The sequence below is a fragment of the Pantherophis guttatus genome, chromosome 3 (assembly GCF_059756535.1).
Source record: "Pantherophis guttatus breed Tessera chromosome 3, ASM5975653v1, whole genome shotgun sequence".
Classification (NCBI taxonomy): domain Eukaryota; kingdom Metazoa; phylum Chordata; class Lepidosauria; order Squamata; family Colubridae; genus Pantherophis; species Pantherophis guttatus.
Window position 1 is genome coordinate 173,959,647 of NC_142065.1, and position 24,847 is coordinate 173,984,493.

Below are 24,847 nucleotides of genomic sequence, written 5' to 3' on the forward strand. Positions count from 1 at the left end.
ATGGAAGGATGTTGGCAGCAGAGTCTTTGTGCATACAATGTACCTCCTAACCAATGATTGACTTATTCATGAAAAGGAGCCAGCCAGAAAGGGTGTGGGAATGGCAAGCAGGACAATTCCATTCATTGTGCTAAACGACAACTCTGCCAGGTTTTTCATCTCCTCTCACTAAAATTGTATCTAAATCCATAATTTAAAAAATTGGTGCCAAAGATAAAAATGCTTTCAATAAATAAATCAATAAGAAAAAACCCTAATCACTAATTTGCAGCCAATAAAGAACAATAAAAAAACAATAAGGAATAATTATTCTTTATTTTTTTAAGACAATAAATACATAAAATAAAGACATTACACATTAGCTATCTTGGATATTCTGTTGTATTCTTGCTAGCAAATGAAATGATTTACAAGACAAGGCCCTTCAGGCAACAAGATTGGAAGATTTATTGGAAGGAAAGCTCACAGTAGCAGACAGCTAAAGGGACTTCAACTACATTATTTTCTTCTGTGTACTTGAAGGTACTTGTAGCAATTATGATTATTCTCAGCAAAGAGAGTTGAGGCTCAGCTTCGTGCTGCAGCTGTTTGAGGCTGTTCTGACTGTAGCTGTTTTCCAAGATATTCCCTACAAAAAAACAATGTGGAAAAGGGAAGAGAAAAAAATATGAAAAGACAATACTTAAATGGAGTTTTTCCAGAAAGGAATAAACAACAAGAGGCAATGAAAAACAAGTATGCAATTTACTGTCTGAAGACCAGTCAATCCTTTCACAGTTTAGAGATTCTACTTTTGAGAACGTATTCAAATTTGAATTTTAAATAAGGAAACCAAATATCAAACAGTACTCATGCTAGTTTATATTAGATGGGCATTGACCATATAGCAGCTTTAAATTTTATTGCACATCATACAATAATTGTTGGAAAAGGTGATGAAAAATAAGGCATCATGTGGTCTTTCTACAGAGATTGTAATGCACCAGCTTTGCTAGGAAAACCAGCAATTTCTCTACAATAAAATTAAGGCAAGATGATCTTCTCCTCATCTCTGCTACACTATTCCACAACATCTGTGTACCTAAAAAGTCCTATGCAGACAGGGATATATATATGGGGATTTCACTTCATTCAATCCCTACAATCCCTTGATAAAGGTTGGATTGAAAAAGAGACACTGGATCAAAATTATCCAGTGAGTTTGCAATGCCTAAAGGTGGATTTCAGACTAGGTTTCATCAATCCTTCTTCAATATTTTAACTATTGCACCACATTGGTTAATATTAATCTCTTCAAATCTAATAATCTCTAAAAGTTGGGTACTTAATGTTTCACAGTTAAGAAAGAAGTAGAATATTAACAAGTTGTAGAAGCTTAAGAGTCAGAATTTTATGAAATTGTGCTAACGTTTGAGAATCAATCAAACCAAACACAGCACTTTGTGCTCCTGAATTTAAAAGGGTGGGGGGTGTCTGGAACATGTCATCAATTTACAGTGCTTGAATAAAGACATTTGCAACAAGACAAGCAGGGGAAGAACTGAATTTTTACTTAGAGCAACTTAATTGTGACTGACTCTTATTTAGATTCTGCAAGAAAATATGTTTTTTCATCTGCACACGTATGCCAGCTCAGTTATATTGTATGATGCACAGAAAGGTTAAACTAAAAATAACAAGGACATTGAACATAATCTCTGTAGCAAAAGACCAGAAGACAACATTTATTACTGGAAAGAAAAAACAGCTATACATTGTTAAATTAACTTGGAGAGCAAGTTAAAAGAACATTTTAGGTCTAATATTTATGCAGCTTCACATTATTATGCACCCGCCCTCTGGAATGAGCTACCCCCAGGGATACGACTAATCCCGGACCTCCGGACCTTTCGCCAGGCTCTGAAGACTTTATTTCAGCAAGCCGGGCTGATTTAAAAAAATTTTAATTGGTTAATTTATGGGTAAGGGGTTTTAAATTGGGGGAAGCCAATATAGATTTAATTATGTTTTAAAGTATTTTAATGTTTATACTGTATGTTTTTTAATCCTGGCTGTTCACCGCCCCGAGTCCTTTGGGGGAGGGGCGGTATAAAACTTTAATAAATGAAATGAAATGAAATTATAACATTAATTTCAAACAACAAAAATTAGCTTTCTAATTAATACAATATATAGTTCATAAACACTATACATTTAATTACATCAGTTTTATTTTACTTTTAAATAAAGGAATTATATGTATGTAATGCTGCCACTTCTGCTAAATACTGTAAGCCTCAGGAAACATGCACAGTAATTGACTCTAATGCACTTCTTCAAGACCAAAAGCCTTGTGCAGTGCATGATTACAAATAATTTGTTAGCACACTATCTCTAATGCAGTAATTTAATTCACTAGCTTTATATTGGAAGTAGCTTGCAGTTCTGAAAATTATTAGACTTTGTTAAGGTCTGCTATGGTATACATGGTTTTTATATATGCTTCCCCCCTCCCAATATTCATAAATCATTCAAAAAGAAAATCATACAAAATTGACTATATGTGCATCTCACAATGTAGGGCCATGCTATTTATGCCAACATGAAGCAAAAATTTACTTTTTGAATTATAGATAATTTGATGCATTAGCACAGAATAGATGCAAGGCATAGTGGGACACTTATTGGTGAGATGGAATAATGCATGTAGCCATCAGTGAGAATCAGATTGATGCCAAAACAGTGAGAACAATAATGTTCAAGAAGGCCTGCTCAGTAATTGCAAATTTATGTTTTAGAATACCACTATTTTTCAAAAAAAAGAAAAAAAATGTAAAGGAGTGGTGATAAATTGGACTGGGAGGCTTTGCTCATGGTCACTCATGCCATGGTCACCTGCCTTATGGATTACTGCAATGCGTTCTACATGAGGCTGCCCTTTAAGAATGTCAACTAGTCCAGAATGCAACAGCATGCACAGTAATGGAAACCACTAGGTTTACCCATGCAACATCTTTGCTGTGTGAGCTACGCTGGCTTCCAGTTTCTTTCTTGGTTTATTCAACATGCTGGTCATCATCTTTAAAGCCCAGGAACAGGGACAGGTTGTTTGCAGGACCTCTTTTCTAAGAACATCTACCTGCCCTACCAGGTCACATAGGGTAGGCACATATCTAGTCCCTTCCCCTAAATATTACCATCCAATGGGAGCTAGGAAGCATGCCTATTTCATGACAAAACCTGCACTATGGAACACTCTGCACACTGAAATTTGGCTTTGAAGTCCTGGCTTTTCTCCCAAGTGTTGGTATCAGATTGGATAACTGCACACTAAGGGTTTGATTTAGCACCAGGTTCGTTTTTAATATTTTAATATGTATAGTTTTAATATGGTTTTAGATGATGTCTTAACTTTTGATTGTGAGTAATGAGATTCAGCGAATAATGCCTCAATCTCAATTCCATTGCATTCCTGACTTTCTGGACTTTTAAATGAATGCTTTAACTTTTTTTCTTGATGTTGAGCTAAACGTTCTGTCACTGATAGTGCTGCATGCATTCTAAGTAGCCACTGAAAAATTGCAGAAAAAGTAGAGCCCAAGTAAAGTAGTATTGATTATGTTATGTCTGCTGCATAAGCAATAATGCTATTAAATTCTAGGCGCTGCCTGACAGGGTGTAGATTTTTTTGTAATACAAATCCTAAAAACTCCAGTTAATATTAATAAAATATACATATAGATTTGTATGAAAAACAAGTAGGCAAGTTAATTATTTGTAATTTCTGCAATTAATACATTTTACTAGATGGATAGAGAGAATGTGCATTAAATTCTATTTATATTTTATCAATCACATACAGATAGATTTCAGGGACAACATATTATGGAAGAATAAAATCTTGCAAGAAATTTCAGTAAAATATACCAAAAAAGTAAGCAAAAAGCACAAATTGTCAACAAAGATCAAGTTATATGTCATTAAACATCCATTGACAACTCACAAATACTGAAGTGTACAAATAAGCCCTTGTCAAGTACTGAAATATCATAAATGTATAGGGGAAAAAAACCAATAAAAAGCCATACAAATCCATTTCAGCAATATTACTTTCATTTATTGGTGTGAATAACAAAAATAACCAGAATATCATTATTAATCACTGATACTTCATAATTTAGATTTACGATACTTCATAATTAAGATTTAATGAATGAGAAAAATTCCTTTTGTCAATACAGAAATAAAAATTAGCCATCACATACCAATTATGAACCATCAACTTTTGCACAGCAAGTAAGGCATTGTAGCGAACCTGCTGGTCTTCATGATGCATATGATTCATCACAAGCTGTTTTCCACCAAGCTGTTCAATCACACTAAACAAAGAAAGAAAGAAAGAAAGAGAAAGGGTAGCGGGGTGTCTAAAATGACATGGGCAGATATACGATTGATATTACTTCCTCTTCTGATTTCTCACAATTAGAAATTTCAAATTATGAACTTGTAGGGGAGTCACCTTGTTCCAAATTTTAAATAGAAGGTAAAAGAGTTCAGCTCTAAATAATCAAAATACACATTACTTTAGCATAAAAATTATAAATAGTTTTCCTTACACAATGAAAATGTAATAACAGGCATGAAATCATCCTACTTCAGAGGCCATAGAAATGTATGTTCTTCAGATGGTTTATGGTCAAAATGGCATTCTCACTCTTCACCTTTCTGTCATTTTATTAAATGCAACATGGAAGCCAGGCACCCATTTTCTCTTGGAATGGCTGCCTAAGGGGACTGAATGCCAGATAACTGCAAGACTGGAGTCTGTTTTGAATTCACTGTCAATGCTTCCAGGGGAAGCAGTAGGAAATATGAACAGAATAACAAGAATTTTTAAAGATTAAAAAAAGAGATTAGTTGCATATGTTAATGGATTTTGATTTCCTCTGTGTTTTAAAAACCAGTATTAACTTCATTTTCCAAGGGACATGTAGATTATTTTACACATCCTCAAATAATCCAAGTAAATACTCATATTTAAAACAGGGGTGTCGAACTTGATTTCATTGAGGTTGTGTTTGACCTTGGGCGGAGGATGGGTGTGGCCAGCATGGGCATGGCCAGCTTGACATCACTCATGTCAGGGGACAGCTGTGGTGGCTCAGGCAGGGCTGGAGGATTCTCCTGCAACCCTCTGCCAGTGAAAACGGAGCTGTGCGCGGCCCTCCTGAGCTCCATTTTCACTGGCAGAGGTACTGCGGGCCGGTCCTTTGGTATTTCGAGGGTGGCCCCGTGGGCCAAATCTAAGCACCTTGAGAGCTGGATCCGGCCCGCAGGCTTTAAGTTTGACACTCCTGATTTAAAGCTTAACACAATTAATAGGACAGCTGTTGCACACATTTTATAGTTGCACACAACCATATAAAAACTTCCATGAAAAATTGAAATAACTACTACAATAACTTGAAGCAGATTTAAGGAGTAAATTTTGCCTACCGTTTTCCTCGAGGATAGTGTCGTACGTATTCTCCCACATCATGAGCAGCTACAGCCAAAACCTGAGGATCGTCTGATACTTCCAAAAGTTTTGTCAAAATTCTACAATACAATTTTATATAGTAAGATTTAAATTTTTTACAAAATATTAGAATGTTTAAAATATTAGAATATGCATCCAAATATTTAAAAATATTTATTTCTAAAAAGTCCATATCAACTTACAACTTCACTAACCATATGAAAAGAATAAACTATCTTATTAAAATATACCATGAAAATATGTTTTAATTATTTTATTCCTTTGATTACAAATAATGAGGTATACTGTTCAGTGAATTTCTGAACAAAGGCATATCGGTATTTTTGAAAGTTGTCAATGTGACTCACGCACAACTAAAAGTATTGCGTTAATATGCATCCAAATTAGGTTTCAAAGCCAGAAATCCAAATTATAAGTTTAAAAAAATCACTGACAGGTGTAGGAACATACCAGTTTGAATGGATAATATAAATATCTAAAATATTTTGGCTTCGCTGAAGAAATGTGCTATATTCAGATGGAGCATACATATACTTGATGCTGATTTTTAATTTAATGTTATTTATTTGCATTTGCATGGAGACTCCATGAACCTTACAGTAGCTCATTCCACAATCTTCAATAGTCTCCATATGTTTTCAGGAAATAAGAGTTGAAGATTTACATCTATATATGTTTGCTTCTCTGGAGTTCAAAGTGGTGGTTCCACTTAGTAGAAATGAAGTACAAATATTTGTTCCATCTCATAACACAGAATTTATAAGCTAATACCCTTGTTGTAGCCTACATTTTAAAACAATAAAAATATGATTTGCTCTTTCACAATCATATGGTTTTAAAACAGAACGGTTTCAGTAGGAATGCCAAAGACACTCCTCAAAACAATAAGGAGAAGGGTTGCAATCTAAAGAATATTTTGTTTAAAGAAGAAGTGTTTCCTTGAAGTGAAATTTAAATTTCATCTTGCCTAGAGGTTTAAAATGCAATTTTCATTATTCTGAGCAACACATACATTTCAATTGTTAAAGAAAAAATGGGGGAAAAAGGAGGGAATCTCAGGACGTACTTCAACAGTTCGTAATTCTTTTCATTTAATCTTACAGCATTTTCCCTCCAGAATTTCTCAGATTTGTGAACAGGACTCCATTCCAGTCTTCCCGACTTAAGCTCTGAACTATATTCATCAAAAGAACTGCAGAAAAATTGAAGATGAATTTAGGAACAAAAGATCCTTGAGAACAATATATGATGCCCTATTGCTTTTTCCACCGGACTTAAATAGCTGCACATTCCTAATCTTAACTACCAGACTAATTTTGTCATGTTTACTGGGCACTGTAGAGAATGTTTTAAAGGTATTGGCTGTCAATTCCATTATGCTGAAAGTGTAAAATGGGCATAGGAATACCTACTCAAATGATTTACTCATCAGCCACTATTGCCCTATTTTGGTTTTATATGATATGATATTACAAAGATGATTACAATTTATAGTTATAAGTATACTTTTAAATTATACAGCATAAATATTGAGCATATTATTATATAAGGAATTATGGAATCATCAAGCATGGGGGCCAGCAAAAACAAATTACTCTTCAATATTGTAAAGACAGCATGATCCCAGAGTGACAATCTTGGATCAGTAATATGTATTCCCTTTCTATTTATGAACTAGTTTGATATCAGTATAATAGGAAGACTGCCAATATTATTCCATGTGATTAAAACGTATTTGTGTATTCCAAAATGCTTTTCCTTTTATGCTTTTCCTCTGTTTTTCAACTGATCTACTTTTTATTTTTTTAAACCTCTATTTTAAAGAGATAAAAATTTATATTTTTCTTTTCCTAATACCAAAGAAAAAACTGCTATCCTGTTAAAGCTGTTTCTACTAGAGTTTATTGATTTTATAATTTCATTTTTAAAGTGATAGTAATATTGTTGAGAAAAATCAGATGCAACATTCTTTGTTCTAAAACAGTGGTCACCAAACTTTCTGGCCAGCCACTCACACGGCCTAATTCTCAATAGCCATGGCTTAGTAATGGGTCGCAGCTTGGAGGTTGGGGGTCCCTGTTCTAAGAGATTGTTCTCTCTTATAACATTTGCCTTATCCTTCAAAATATTGATTTATAAACTCTATGAAATTCACTCATTATCCAGGTATCTGAACTTGGATAATAAAATCATCATTTAAATTTAAGAAGAGTTAATTATGTTAATAATGTTAATAGCCTTTATTGATTCTACATTATTTGGAGTTTTTGTTATAATGAGGGATGTAATTGAAAGACTAATTGTGGTAGCTGTAACCACCAGACTTTTTAAATTTTAAGTACAAACCATCTACGGGCACAATTTATTAGAAGAGGTTTTTTTAAGGGCCCTCAAAATGATTTCCTGCAAAGTTTTTAGAAACAGCACTTTGAGATTAACTATTTACTTAATGTCTCAACTTGTACCTGATCATAACCAATAGTTTTGTGAGGAAAAGAGTTTTAACTGAAGTCTGACCAACATTCTTATTTTTAAGATTCTAAATGCAAAATGTACCTGAGATCCTGGACACTCTCTCCAAGTTTATCCAACAGAAATTTTATATCCTCACTTATATCTTCATCGTCATATTTCTGTTGCTCCAAATTTTCTAATTGCTTCAGTACTTTGCACTGGATCATGGCAAGAGCATATTCTTGGCGGGTTTCTCTCTCAGTGGACTTTTCTAGAAAATTCTAGGGGAAAAATATAGGGGATTTTTAAAATGTCATCTATCATAAATGAAAAATATATTGTTTTGTGATTTGTGCCTATATATTTTAATATTTATAATACCACTAAGCTGTTCCCTCCAGTAAGCTTACAAGAAAAAAAGTATACCTTTATACTTAAAATGATACCATAACAGCCAAGGAAACAAATAAAAGGATCAACATACAAATCAACTCACTGGAGACACAAATGACCAAGCTCAAATTATCCTACTTCTGATACATTATGTGAAGTATAATGTATACTCTTCTCTGAGAAAGACTCTAATGCTGGAAAAGATGAAAGGAAAGAGAGGAGAATGACCAGCAGCAAAGTGGTCATTTTATGCCGCCCTTCTCCGAAGACTCAGGGTGGCTTACAATGCGTTAAGCAATAGCCTTCATACTTTTGTATATTTTATATTCAGATATAATATATATTTTATATTTTTATATTTTTGTATATCCGTCATTCAGATGGATTCAGTTACAATTGCAATGGATGCATCATTAGAAAATTTGGAGGACCAAGTTAGGAACAGATCATCAGGGAGAAAATGTTTTTAAGGGGTTGATAAGAGTTACCACCAACTTGATGGCACATAATCAATCCATCACCATTAACAACATTTGCTCAGACCCTCAGTGTCTCCAAAACAATTTAGAGAAAATGATGTCCAATGGCTTTTCTCTATAAAACTCTATCAGCAGAATTGGAAAATGGAGATTCATTTTCCTTCTACAGCTACTGGAACGCCCCCAATTTCTACTCTGGAGTAATGAGCTTCCTTGCCTGTGAAAGTTGCATGAAGGGAAGGAGATTCTGAGTGTGGGAGTATAGTGGATTGCACTTAAGAGCATGTGATTCATAAGCACCAAATGATAGGTGCACAAGTCTTCCAGATAAAGGCATACAGTACTTGGCTTCACAACTTTAAAATCTGAAAATATTAAGGGAAAATGGTTTGGTGGACATGACATTTACCATGCAGTTTAATGCTGCATCTCTCTCTCTTTTTTTAATAGGCAATGTACAGTAAGTCCAATTTAAGGCTGTGGCACAACCCTCCTCCAATAGTTCCCATACTGGAAAACCCTGTCCCAAAATAAATATTGCCAACGAACAGACCCCTCTCAGGCATAGGGCCTTGGTATGAATTGGAACTACAGTGAAGAACAAACAACTGAGGCTCTTCCAGTTCAGAAGCCAACTCTTGCTTGAAAAGAAAACAATCAAACAACACCAAGTTACAATATATATATAAAAACACACCACAGCCAGTTTCATCTAGTCAATGTGCTTCATCCACTCACCCGAAATGCTGCCAAAATGATCCTGGTTACTTTCTCTTTTACAGACTCTTGAAGGATGTCAGATAAAACAGGAACAATATTGTAACGCCGCAAGTGTTCACACATTTGGGGACTGAAGGCCAAGAGCCAGACAGAGAAAATCATCTGATATTGAAGCTGGAAACCACACTTGTTACTCAATACTCCCATTATACTGGAGGGGGGGAAAAGACATATAGAAAATACGGTTTCTATCTGATCAGTCTCTATTTTGCCCTTATTCCCAAGATCTTGAAAAGTTGGTCTCTCTTTTTCAAAAAAAAGGTAGAGGAAAATCATGTAGAGGCTGATTTTTAGAGTTCTTGTAAACCTCTTAAATCAGCAATGACCATGGGAGGCATCTGTTATTTTTTCTGGGTAATGAAATTACATGTTCTCCTGAAAGCCACAACTATTATTAGTTTCACTGCTGAATTGCACTTATGGAGTGCCTTGATTGAACATTCAACATGAGCATGTTTTCGTCTAATTTAAATGTCCTGGAGCAACTCCTCAGCATTCAATGCAATTTCATCCAAGTTTATTGTGAACAGAATAGCAATTTTAAATGAATTCGGATTTATGTTTATAATTCATCATGCCAGTGTTCCTGTCTATAATATAATAAGTAGTCCCCATTATTCTTCAAGTACAATCTTCTGCTCACCCACAGAGAATGTCTCTTTTAAAAGGCATGTTATTCTTCTAAATCAGACATCTAAATCAGTGGTGAAATGTAAAATTTGTTACTACCGGTTCTGTGGGCATGGCTTGGTGGGGGAGGTAATGTGACTGTGTGGGCATGGCCAACTTTTTTTTTTTTTAATTTTTAAAAGCATTTTTTCTACAACCTCTTCGGCCGAAAAAATGCTCTTAAAAGTTTTTTAAAAAGCCTCTGATGATCGCGCAGCTCAGCCGGGCATAGGGTGGGGACAGGAATTTTTGCTACCACCTGCCACCATCACTACCGGATCAGGCGGTCCGGTCCAAACTGGGAGCATTTCACCCGATCTAAATGTACCCCAAGACAGTCCACTAAAACAGCAGACACTGATTTTTCTTCTTACAAATACTCACCAGTTTACTCCATCTGATTCTACCCATGCAAAACGGTATTCATTGACTCTGAGCATCAACTGCAAACACCCAGCAACACATTGGACATATTGTGAACTCTACATGAAAGAAAAATACACTTCCCTAAAGATATGTACATAATATGATTTCTTAAGTAAGAAGTCTCCAATTATTCATCGATCATGAAATCAGAAACTGGCCCAATAGTAGAAATGCCTGTTGCTACTTTCAGGCTGCAGAAAGTTCAATTTAAAAAACAAAACAAAAAGAACAAAGGTTAGCCCAGATCCAGACTATATTCTTGAAGAAATATATACTTACATCAGTTCCAGGTTCATTAGCACTTCCAGTACCACGTAGTTTCTGGCATAAAACAAAAAAAGATATACTCTCAGAATTATTTTTATTTAAAGGAAATTTACATAGATTTAAAAAACTACAGAAACATAAAAGAAAAAATAGGAAAAGAAAAAATAAAAAGGTAAAAGAAAAAATAATATAAAGGAAAGAAAAAGAAAAGTATCTAAAGAAGCAATTTGCATCAATTACAAACACAATTTATGTTCTGAAGACTCATAAAGAATAATTGGGTATGGGATGTCCTTTTTATTTCATTCTCATGTATGGCCTTTTTAACCTGAAAATATCCACAAAAATACCCATTTAGTCAAGTTCACGAACTTCAGGAACATATTTAGATATTTCATATTGGAATTTTCTGCTTTGTTTCATTAATCAATAGAACAGAAGTCTACAGGTTTCTATAGAGTTTGATGTCATAGTAAAATATAATAGCAATAGCACTTAGAATTACCGTATTTTTCAGAGTATAAGACGCACCTTTTTCCCCCCTAAAAGGGGGTGAAAATTTAGGTGCGTCTTATACACCGAATGTAGCCCTGCCCACCCACTGGCCCCCACCCTTTGGCCTCTGCCTCACAGCAGTTACCTCCTTGCAAGCAAAAATAGCTCCTTTAAGCTTCAGCACAGCCTAGTTAGCACAAGTTGATTGATCGGCCTCCCGACTCTCAGCTGATTTGCTCTCAGCTGTTTTGTGCAGGGCTCTGCTGCTTGCTGCAAAGAGGTAAATTGCTGGAGCAGATCTTTTTTTTCCTTGTGCTAATCAAGCTATGCTGAAAACAAAAATGAAAGTAAAGCAGGCTGTTTGCTGCAACGAGGCAAAATTGCTCAGAGGGAGATTTCTTTTTCTTCTTTTCCTCATCAAAAACAGTAGATGCGTCTTATACTCCGGTGCGTCTTATACTCCGAAAATACAGTATATACCGCTTCATAGTGTTTTACAGCCCTCTGAAAACAGTTTACAGAGTCAGCATATTGCCGCCAACAATCCAGGTCCTCATTTTACCAACCTCGGAAGGATGGAAAGCTGAGTCAACCTTGAGCTGATGGGAATCGAAATGCCAGCAGTCAGCAGAAGTAGCTTGCAGCACAGCATTCTAACCACTGTACCACCACGGCTCTTGATCATGAGTTCTGTGTGGTAACACATCCAGTAACTTTTCTTGGCATAAAGGCCAATGGGAAATTTCCTAGTTGTGTGATGCTACTCAAATACATTAGTTTCATGCACTTTTCAAGAGAAGACCCGCAACAAGGATATGTCCATACATCCCACGTTGATCAACTTTTTGAAGTCCAGTGAATGTTTGTATTCTCTTCACTTTAAAAAGATCTTATGTCACTGAAAGTAACATAATTCCACCAATATATTAGATGCAGCCCAGAATAGTAATTTCTGTTAAGACTATTTTAATTGAAGTAATTTAATTTACAGATATATTAAGTATGACTACATATACCTGTGAACTAAGCTGAGTTTTAATCCAGTTGAAGTAATAATTTAAGTCACTGCCTTCCATCAGCTCCCGTCCCCAAGCTGCTAGTTTAGCAATAATTCTGGCAGCCTGAAAAATAATACAGAAAACAGAATTTCAGTTCTTTCTAGAAGAATATACTATTTTACAATTTCAGATTTTTATTGATTGAAGGTTTACCATATGCACAGTGAAAAGATCCTGTCGATTCAACATTGGCAGGAAATAAGACCATGCAGTGTTCTTGTCCCGCTTTGCATAGTCAAAGAAAATACTAACTCGCTGGTGATTCTCCTGTTGAAAGGAAAAGAATAAATGAATTATTGTTACCAAAGTGGAAGGATCATGACTGATACTTTATATAAGATTTATTTCAAAATGGTTCCAGCAAGATAAGCAATACATACAACACATACATAGAATTACATTTTGATGTTCATCCTGCATTAGTACTATGATTAGGTGATAAGAGTAAACTAGATCAAAGCCGATGATAATGCACCATTATCAACACTTCTTGCAGTCCATTTGCCATTCACTGTTGCAATGTATCTATTATCATAGCACTTAAAATGATCTATACTGAAGCATACAAAAGTGCTAGATCAAAAAACAGGCCCCCCCAAACAATTTAATGTTTTGATAAAACTACACAACATTAAAAATGCAAATGACTGCAATATTTAGCAAAGCCACACTACAAAAATATTCTAAGTTAAACTGCAAGACACAAACTTCATTGGAATAATACCTAAGAATAAAAGGATTATTTATTAATTCAGATGCTATAAAAGACATTAAGTAAGCATTATTTGTTTTATAGGATTCAAGCAAAGAGAAGGAATTGATAAAGCAAAAGTAATTTAGCATCTCTGGGCAAAAATAATAGGTGCTTATGAGAGTAGCTACTGTTTCCAGATTACCAGGACCTTATATTATGCCTGGAAAGCAACTGGCAATAATTTCTTTTAACATAAGTATGGCATACCAGTTAGCAGTTTAGTTCTGCATTTTTCACCAATCAAAGCTTCCAGACCCAAATAATTCTGAAGCAGCTCTCACAGAGACAGCCAAAACTGTCAGCTGGATAGGATAGCAGGCCATAGTTCATAATATCTGGAGGATAATAGCTTGACTACCCTTTATTGTATAGGATGGTGAAAGTCCTGCTTATTGAAAAGCATCTTAACAATCAGATTCAACTTTCATTTTGCAAGTAGATCAATTGATGCATTATTTGCTTTCAGAAATTTCAAGATATAAATGTAATCATGCCACATTGTAAAAAATGGCTGAAGTATTTTCTAAGGGATCCTACTCACAGGAAGTGTAATCTGCCCAGCATTACTGGGAAAGTGGATATAAAGTAAAAAGCCAGCTCTATTGCAATAAGAAATCTGCATATCAATTAGTTAATCATGAAAATAGTTAATGAACGTACCTGCAGCATATCATCAACCATAGTTAAAATGTACTGAACTGTCTGTTCCTTGGAGATATGAGTCATCAGACTTATGAATGTTTTAGCACACTAGGAAAAAAATAAATTTTTAGACATTGTTTTCATTCTCATTTTGCTCTGCATTTCTGCAAGCATAGGTTGTACAGTGAACGTGAAAACAATTTTAAATTGTTGGATCAGAATATTCACATGTATTGATTTGCTAGAATGCTTTCATCAAGCATATTATTATTGCAAAATTCCATTTATTCAGTTATCACTAAGACAATGGATTTCATATGGAGGAGCAACAATAGCTTCATTCTTCTCTTCAATATAGAAAAATAAATGCTGCATATATTTTGTTACTTCTAATTCAGCTTCACAGAGACTAATATTTGCTGTGATTTAAATAAGGAATTACAAATACCTGCCCCTAGAGTAAATTATGTATGTTAAATCACGTTAACCAAAAGGAAATATGTTGAAATGCCAACTTGATTTTCAAAAGTAACTTGGGAAAAAATAAACAAAATTATTTGTAACCAAGTGCTCTGGCAGCTTGTCTCTTTCTCCTTCACTGTTCCAAAAGATCAGAACTATGACAGCTGAATTTTAAGAGAAACAAGATTGCATTTACATACACAATTATATTAACATGGACCTTTCTTCAAACAGTATCCTTAATGGATTTTACAGGCTGGTGGAGAATATAATAAAATAACTTAATAGGACTATGACTATATGGACACCCATGCAAAGAAATCTTTCTGACACTCTCACTTATGCTGCCCTCCACAAGCTTTCTTCGAATATTCATAAATGTTTCACTAAAGTGGGGGAGAAGAGAAAAGAAAATATCCCTCTAGATTCCTTTGCAAGAAACAATTGTGTACTTAAGGGATGCACAAAATGTTACATTTCAGATTCAGAAAAGTTAGTCTGATATAATAATAATAATAATAATAATAATAATAATAATAATAATAATAATAATAATAATAATAATAATAATAATAATAATTTTATTTCTATACCGCCCTTCTCCCGAAGGACTCAGGGCGGTGTACAGCCTATTTAAAAACACAATTCAAACATCAATTTAAAATTTAAAATTATTAAATAAATTTGGCTCCATTTAAAACCCCAGAAATTTAAAATACCCCAATTTAAAATTATCATGTTGATAGCCCGGCCTGGCGGAACAACAGGGTCTTCAGTGCACAGCAAAATACCCGGAGGTCGGGAATCTTACGTATTTACAGGGGCAGTTCATTCCGCAGGGCTGGGGCTCCCACAGAGAAGGCCCTCCTCCTGGGTGTCGCCAGCTGACATAACTTGGCCAATGGCACCCTGAGGAGACCCTCTCTGTGGGAGCAAACTGGCCGGTGGGAGGCTATTGGTGGTAGAAGGCGGTCCCATAAATATCCCGGCCCTAAGCCATGAAGCGCTCTAAAGGTGGTAACCAGCACCTTGAATCGCACCCAGAAGACCACTGGGAGCCAGTGCAGCTCGCGCAGGAGGGGTGTCACATGGGCACAATGAGTTGCGCCCATAACCACCCGCGCGGCCGCATTCTGGACCAGTTGGAGCCTCCGAGTGCTCTTCAAGGGGAGCCCCATGTAGAGAGCATTACAATAGTCCAGCCGGGAGGTGATAAGGGCGTGAGTGACCGTGCGCAAGGCGTCCTGGTCCAGAAAGGGCTGCAACTGGCGAATCAGGCGAACCTGATAAAAGGCCCCCCTGGCCACGGCCGTCATATGCTCTTCTAAAGACAGCCGTGCATCCAGGAGGACACCCAGATTGCGAGCCCTCTCTGTAGAGGGCAAAGATTCACCCCCAATAGTCAGCGATGGCACCTGCTGACTATATGACGCCGGAAAAAGTGTAGGCATAGTGAAAAGTTTCAAACTCAAAACAGTGCTGCATTGAGTTGAGGTCATTTTGAGTTTTTAGTATTTTCTGTAAGGTGAGAACAGTTGTTTCTAACATATAATGTTTAATAAAATTATTTGATTAAGAGCCATGGTGGCACAGTGGTTAGAATGCAGCACTACAGCTAATTCTGCTGACTACAGGCTGCCAGCAGTTTGGCAGCTTGATTCTCACCGGCTCAAAGTTGACTCAGCCTTCCATCCTTCCCTGGTCAGTAAAACGAGGACTCAGATTGTTGGGGGCAATATGCTGACACTGTAACCTGCTTAGGAGAGGGTTGTAAAAGCACTGTGAAGCTGTATATAAGTTTAAGTGCTCTTGCTCTTGCTCTTGCTATTTTAAACTTAAAACATTTCAAACTGAAGTATTGTGCACACAACAATGGCATGGTTTTGTTGTTAATAACACACCAACACATATTGTTGGACTATGGAGTTGTTGGACCGGGGTGGACTACAAGACCTCCAAGGATTCTTCAGCTCCTCTGATGATTATATGATATAACAAATAAAGCAACAATCCATTTACTGTAGCATGGCTATTAAAGGTACAAAAGCAGCATGTAGCTTCAGATTTACTATGCAGTTTATAATAGTGTGGCACAACTATCAGACTTTTGTTAACTGTCTTATTATGAAGCTTGCTGGCATAATGGTAGTGGAAAGTATTACAAGGGTGAATTCACATATGCATGACTGCATGTCACAAATTAAGCATCAGATATACCAATAACCAGATTATTCTATCCAATTTGATTTGTAATGCCTACTAGCATGGCCAATGATTCGGGACTGTAGAATATAATATTGTCTGAACAACAGAGAACACGAGATTGTAACAGAGAACACCAGACTGTTTTTCCATGATAATCAATTTTTCATGAAAATTCATTAATTCTGATTTAAACAGTTTGTGCATCCGCTATCAATTACTGAGTGTCAAAATATGAATCAGTGACATACAGAGATATGTAATTTATCTTCTAGAAATCCATATCAAATAACAAAATGTGAATACTGTTTCAGGATTATTAATAATCGCCCCTTCTGTTCAACATTTATGTAAAGCCGCTGGGCGAGATCATCCGTGGCTTCAGGGTGAGATACCACCAGTACGCTGATGACACCCAGCTGTACATCTCCACCCCAGGCCACCCCAATGATGCCCTTGAAGTGATGTCCCAGTGCCTGGAGGCTGTGCGGATCTGGATGGGGAGGAACAGGCTCAAGCTCAACCCTTCCAAGACTGAGTGGCTGTGGCTCCCGGCATCCCGATATAATCAGTTGACTCCATCACTGACTATTGGGGGCGAGTCTTTGGCCCCCACAGAAAGGGCTCGCAATCTGGGAGTCCTCCTGGATATGCAGCTGTCCTTGGAGGAACATCTGACAGCTGTAACCAGGGGGACCTTTTGTCAGGTTCGCCTGATTCGCCAGTTGCGGCCCTTTCTTGATCGGGATTCCCTGTGCACAGTCACTCATGCCCTCGTCACCTCTCACCTTGACTACTGCAACGCTCTCTACATGGGGCTCCCCTTGAAGAGCACCCGGAGGCTCCAACTGGTCCAGAATGCAGCAGCGCGGGTAGTGACGGGAGCAGCATGGCGCTCCCATGTAACACCGCTCCTGCGCAAGCTGCACTGGCTCCCAGTGGTCTTCCGGGTGCGCTTCAAGGTGCTGGTTATCACCTTTAAAGCGCTCCATGGCATCGGGCCTAGCTATCTTCGAGACCGCCTGCTGCTACCGACGACCTCCCATCGTCCCGTGCGCTCCCATAGAGAGGGCCTCCTCAGGGTGCCATCAGCCAATCAATGTAGGCTGGTGACCCCCAGGGGGAGGGCCTTCTCTGTGGGGGCACCTACCCTCTGGAATCAGTTGCCCCCAGAGATAAGGAGAATCCAAGACCTTAGTGCCTTCCGCCGTGCCCTTAAAACCCACTTTTTCCAGCAAGCCGGGCTGGCTTAAGAAGAAATTTTAAATGTTTTAATTGGTTTGTATTTTTAATTTTGGGCCAAATTTATATATATATTAATTGTTTTTTAATATTTGTATTTTATGTTTTTTAATTCTGGCTATACACCGCCCTGAGTCCTCAGGGAGAAGGGCGGTATATGAATTTAAAATAAAATAAAATAAAAAAATAGCAAATAATTTGTAAAAGAGTAAACATATTGTACTGCTGAATAACTTTATTGTGACGAAACACCACAGAAGTTAATAGGATTTATTCCTAATTTGAGAAGATGTAATGTAACGTAATGTAATGTAATGTAATCTAATCTAATCTAACGTAAAATATAATACAGCATAGCATAGCGTAGCGTAGCGTAGCCTAACCTAACCTAACCTAACCTAACCTAACCTAACATAACATAATATGGATTAACTGCTATTCCCTGGAGAATATTTGTCAGGGGCACACACTATTTTTAAACTGTCAAAATAACTTTGCTTTGTCACTATTAATAATGTAAGTAGTTTGGGGAAAAATTTGACTACAGCATATAAGAACAGATCTACAAACCTTTCCAAACCAAAAAAAAAAAAGCAATAACAAATAAACAAAAAAATAAAACCAAAACAATTCATAACACTGAATAATTATTTGTCCCACAGAAACTGTATTACTTGATTGCCTTCTGTTTGTATTAATTCTTGCTTTTCTTCTGGAGCCCGTTTTTGTTCAAATCTTTGAATGAATTCACAGTCTTCTCCTGAAATCATTAGCCCTCTGCAAAAGAAAAAAAAAGAATCTTTTTTTAGCGCTTCTGATTTGTAGACTTTATTTATTTCTGCCCCAGAATTCCCACAATTGCTTCTAAAATCACTTATATTCCCAAACTTAAATAGGAAATGATGAACTGGATGGGCAATCTTGGCAACAAAACATCACCTCATAAAGGAAAACCTTATATCTCATATTTAAAAGTATTTACCACTCATGTTAGAGACTTAGTTTCAAGAATTGTTTTTAAACTCCTTGGACAACTGTGAGTGCTTTTTTCCTGTTTAAAAATATACATGTGTCCTTTATGTAAGCCATGTTCTGGCTGTCTTCTGGAGATACATTATGCCCCCTGCCTCCCCAAATTTGTTACAATATGTACGTTTTAAGTCAAAGTTAACTTAATGTTTCAAATCAAATTGGCTTCTCTTTATAACCTGAAGGTTTAAGTTTTATATTTCACATCTATTTTCCCCAGCAGTTTATACTGCTACAACAGCAAACAATTCCAAGTACTGTAGACCATTTCCATTATCTTTTTATAACATTTTTCTTACGACATTTCAATCAATAAATATATTGGCTAAAAAATAATAGATGTATTATTCCTAACACATTTGGAAAACCCAGTTTAAGAATAGAACTTATATTGTTAATCAAGATCAAGCTAGGGACAGGTGATCATAGAGAAAATCTATGTGATGCTAAGCATCAACATCAACTTTGTGATACATAAACAATCAATTATTAAGGGCCAGATATATTAAAAGATAAAATGAAGACTAGACATTGATAATTAGACAAAAACAAATTAAAATGATTTGGATTGGACACTTTCATCAAAAGATCATATAATTTCTTACTTAGGACACAAAAAAACAATTAGGAATAGTATTAGTCATAGGCAGGAAGGATATAGCCAAGCCAATATTTTGGTGCAATGAAATAAACAGATTGACACAATCAATGTCTTGGGCGTGGGACGAGGGGGCAGATATGGATGAGTATTAAAAAATCTTGTCCATCTATTTATCCCAATAAGCGTTTCTTTAACTTTCAAGTATCTTCAAGAAGAATAATGAAGGCAACATCAGAAACTTGTTTTGCTATGAAGCAATAATACATTAACATAAGAAAAGTAGTGGGATGAAAAGCTTTGAAAAAGGATATAGCTAGCTGTTAAAAAAATATTTGTAGCCAGAAAGGCTATATGTCTTTCTAAATATATAATTGATTAAAATAAAGTAATGAATAATCTGCTATTCTGAAAACCTGGTTTTAGCTACAACTGCCAATTTACTTAACATGTTACTAGAAGTATGGTTCACAATTATACTACTACATTGAAATATTTTATGACTAGTAACTGACAAATCATTTTTCCCAATTTCCACTGACTCAAGATTTTTCCAAGTCTTAAACAGTGCTCTAGTTTCCAATACATCTACATATACTTTATGTAACTATTTTAGAGAAATTATGCCACTTATAACCATTTATACCCAGTTCAAAACTTACTGTAGATACAACTGCCAATTTACTTTATTAGCCCGAACTTCAGCTGCTTTAGCAGCAATGATATTGGTGGGGACAGCAGCATCAACAGCACCCCGAATATCCATAATTACTGTAATTTAAAACCTATTAAGGAAACAAATATAAATATGAGTTTGCAATAAACCTGAACAATGCTTCAGTCAATACATGAACACTGAAATCAGTTTACTTTCATGGATCTAAATTTCATTGGCTCTTTGGTAGTTTCTTGATTGAGGTATTGTTTACTTGATTGTTGGTCTGAAGCTTATTAACTTCAAATCAATAATCAAAAAACAAGTAAACAATACCCCAGAAACTGCCAAAGCGACAACAGTAAACAGTCCCAATCAAAGAATCTCTAAGACCTCCCCCACAACACTGACAGATAAACTGACAGCAAACCCCACTCCTTACTAGCACTGATGATGTTACCTACCTTGGGTAATGAAACATCTGCAAGAAAACAAGCAAGCTCAGAGAGCACCAAGGACCCCTCAATCTACTGTAATGTCTTAATTTGAGGAATGTAATAAATACATAAACAAAAACAATGCTATTTTTGTTTATCTATTAAACTATCTTTGAAACAATTATAGAAATTATAATCATAATTCACCCACTCTCTCTCTCTCTAACCCAAACCCCCCCTCCCCCCCGTGTGTGTTAGATTGTTGCTTTAGTTTTACTTAATATACTGTAATACGTAATAAAATTAATGAAAAAGATTTATTTATACTAAAATATATATGGCATAGAATTAAAATATATTAAAAGGGAAACCACCATGTTATGTGCTTCAAACAGATAGTTTTATATTTGCTACTATTTAAATTATGAAAATTAAACAATTCCTTGGCTGAGGTAAAGCAAACCAAGAAATCTATTTAATTCAATAATTCAACTTTTGAACTACTTTCAAAAGTTCTTATAAACATAAAAATGTTACATACCTCTTAAAATGAATCATCCTGTGTTTATGCTGTATTATTAACCTAGATTGACAAAGCTCCATATTATAATGTTTGTTATAGAAAATATTTTTTTAGCATACAGTCCCGCCTCATTCAGTAAGAAGAGAACCAGACTTAATGCAATGGCACCAATTTTCTGAACATTTTAATAAAAACCTTTTTTGTTTTCTTACGGAATTCCAGCTGGAGTTAGTTAAACTATTATACAAAAATGCACTCCCTCTGAAATAATTATTTGATACATAATTAGTATGGCTTGTTTAAACTATGTTTTTAATAGCTGTAAATTGGGATAGTATTGTTTTTATTATTTACAATGTACTTTATTGTGGTTACTTTTCCTTGATTAGAGTTCTGTAAATTGCATGTAACAATTTACTTCAGAAAACAAAATAATGGGATAGTATTGTTTTTATTATTTACAATGTACTTTATTGTGGTTACTTTTCCTTAGTTAGAGTTCTGTAAATTGCATGTAACAATTTACTTCAGGAAACAAAATAATGTGCAAAATACCACCCCATTATTACACATCTGTTACCAAAATAAAATTCCTGTTACTTATTAAACAGAGATCCCTTATGAAAGAAAAGAATCCCAACTCAAGTTTCCACATCCAATTCCATCTGGAAACCAGCTGTTGGATTTGGTTCTTCTTATTGTTTCATATTTTAAATTTTGCATTTCAAACTAAAACTTTCTACACATGCTTTTCCAAAATTTAAGTGCAACTGATCACAGAACACAGCTTATTTTTGAAAAAACATGGACAAATTGTATTTAATATCCCAATGTAATATCAACTGTTTATGCTAACATAGAAAAGCAGAAGGACAGCTAAATATCATTGCACCAATGACCTTCACCATTTTGTTTTCTCCTCAAATAGTTTCTGGCCTACTCTAAATTTCTGATGCCAAAACAACTATTTAGTTTTTATTGCATCAAGTCATGACTAGGGCAGGATGTTGATCAGTACTAGCCAACTCTACCTGACCAAACCAGCTGAAACTGTATTACAGTCATCTAACCATATCTGCAAAAACCAGATTAATCCTTCCTTCCTTTCCCCTGCAAATACACACCTATTATTGGATGAAACAGCTATTACGGCCTTTTTTTGTTAAAGCAATGCTAGCAAAAGCAAGGTTTAGTTCAGAGAAAGGCAGCTGCAGGAATGATCTGGCCTATGATTTGTTCAGAAGAACCTAGCCAAGTTCAGCTATATCGCCCTGCAAATAATCTGTCTCTCTCTAAAAGCAGCGTGGTAAGAAATACAAGAAATACATTCCTATATTTAACAAACTGATGGGATGAACAATAGCAATTCAGCAAACACAAAGATTCAGAGAACTAAAATATTTGGAACAAGCAGCTCCCGTCTCACAATCAATATATGCAAAATTTGTTTTATTACATCTACTCGGTATATATTGGGTAAAGTATATACTGTATATACCGGCAGAGCATATACACCAAAGACAAATTCCTTGTGTGTCCAATCACACTTGGCCAACAAAGAATTCTAATCTATTTGCTTAAAGCATCTGACCTATCTAACTTATTCTTTCTGTAGGGAAGCCACTGTCTGAATATTAAGAGAACTGAGAGATCAGGAAAATCATATTAATAAGTTATTTTCCCTAAAACAAGGTCAAGGAAAAAAAAACACGTCTGAGAGCAGCAGGGTGGCAAAGAACCGCCGCCTTGTGTGACCTTCCCCTGGGAAGCCTAAAGGGTCGGCGCTGGAGGCAAGACATTGAATTGGGGAGTCTCTGCAGGGCCGGCTACAATGCACTGCTGGCAACGGGCCCCTCGGGAGCGAGGAGAAAGGCCGTTTACTTTTCCTTCCTCTACCGAGTTGCACCGCGACAGCAAGGTCTATGCGAGCGAGGTTGGGCAGAAAGGCAGCAGAGGCGCCTTCTCGCCTTCCCGCTGGCCGCTAAACTCTTAAGCTTCCCTGTTGTGCAGATGCGAGGAAAGGTTCCCACGACCTCTGCTCTGCCACGCTGGGGCGGCCCTCGAAGGGAGAAAGAGCTACGACGTCTCACCTCTCTTAGGAAGCCCGGCAACCAAAGCCCCGGGATCGGCAGACGATTCGCAGGCGGACGATTCGCAGTCAGCCACCGAGCGGAGAAAGGAGAACCGACACTCCCGGTCATATGACGAGAGTTCAGCTGACAGCCCCAACTGAACGAGCTACGGATGCCGACAAGGTGCCGAAGAGCGGCCCGAGCACCGCTAAAGCACTAACAGAGATCGGCGCGCGTTGTGCGCTAGGCAGACTGGCGTAACCCTCCCCTTTCGGGGTATTGCGAACCACAACTCCCAGCGTCCATTAGAAACGTGGTGTTTTCTTTCTCTCTCTCTCTCTCTCTCTCTCTCTCTCTCTCTCTCTGTCTCTCTCTCTCATATTAAAGATTTTTTTAAGGAAGAAGGGGGGGGGGAATTAAAGAAAAAGAACAATTCAGAGAAGTAGCTTCCAATCTTCTTTATACCAGTTATAAGTACTATTACAAATCTACCTCTTCGATTATTACATGGTTACAACATAACTCTCTTCCTTCTATAGTCTAAAGGTAAAGGTAAAGGTTCCCCTCCGCACGTATGTGCTAGTCATTTCCGACTCCAGGGGGCGGTGCTCATCTCCGTTTCAAAGCCAAAGAGCCAGTGCTGTCCGAAGATGTCTGGGTGGTCATGTGGCCGGCATGACTAAACGCCAAAGGTGCATGGAACGCTGTTACCTTCCCTCCCCCAAAGGTGGTCCCTATTTTTCTACTTGCACTTTTTACGTGCTTTTGAACTGCTAGGTTGGCAGAAGCTGAGACAAGTAACGGGAGCTCACCCCGTTACGCGGCAGTAGGGATTCGAACTGCTGAACTGCCGGCCTTTCGATCTTCGCCACCGAGTCCCACACTTCTATAGTCTATACACTGTCTAATCATCAAAACACTTTTCTGTCTCGCACAAAAAGTCTATAGTGGGTTTCCAATCAGCAGTAAATATAGATACGGTTTTTTTCTCATCAATGAAAGTCAATTTAATCTTCTCAGCAAGTTCTGAGCAAATTATCTTCACCAACCATTCTTTCAATGTCAGTAATGCTGAATCTGTCTATCTTTATACATACAATAATCTTGCTTCAGTTGTCATGTACACAGTTCCACAACTTTTCTTCCAACTGTTCGCCCATCTATTCCAAAGGAAAAACTTGTTCTCAGTTGTAGGTGAATCTTTAAAACCCTCTGAATCAATGTATAGCATTTGAATTCAAATTTTCTAGCTTTTTTGGTAAATGTTTGTTGGATTATGCTAAAACATGATAAAAATAAGATGTTTCCAACATAAATTTGAAGCGCCTTTATACATTCTTAGACAATTTCTCTGGTGATATACTGTATACCAATGGTACATCAAATAAGAATTAAGATGATAACAAAGTACATTTCAGTCATTTTAGACAGATATTTTTTCATTGTTCCATCTATGTATTATAACCAAAAATTTAGCCCACTTTGTCATACATTCTTCATCATACATACTTAGACATACATTATACATACATCATACATACGTCATACATACTTGTCATACAAGTCTTACACTTGTTCTTCTGTTTCCAACTTCAATAAAAGTTTATACATTTTAATAACTATGTTCCAAAGGTGCTTTTCAAAAAGTGACTGGATTTTGTTTTTTCGTTGAAAACATTTTGCTTCTCATCC

At 36.4% G+C, this 24,847-nt stretch overlaps 1 protein-coding gene across 1 annotated transcript; it reads right to left on the bottom strand.

The window, feature by feature from the left end:
- Positions 1-296: 296 nt before the first annotated feature.
- On the bottom strand, positions 297-23,720 carry ATP6V1H (ATPase H+ transporting V1 subunit H). The gene is made up of 14 exons (XM_034429772.2): positions 23,174-23,720; positions 20,131-20,253; positions 18,516-18,618; positions 13,954-14,043; positions 12,693-12,806; positions 12,498-12,602; positions 10,999-11,040; positions 10,678-10,775; positions 9,583-9,775; positions 8,075-8,253; positions 6,585-6,710; positions 5,476-5,577; positions 4,245-4,358; positions 297-628 (listed from the first exon to the last, which is right to left on the bottom strand). Exons 2-14 carry the CDS (start codon positions 20,232-20,234, stop codon positions 568-570), a joined length of 1,431 nt encoding a protein of 476 aa, XP_034285663.2. The 5' UTR covers positions 20,235-20,253; positions 23,174-23,720; the 3' UTR covers positions 297-567.
- Between the last annotated feature and the right edge of the window lie 1,127 nt (positions 23,721-24,847).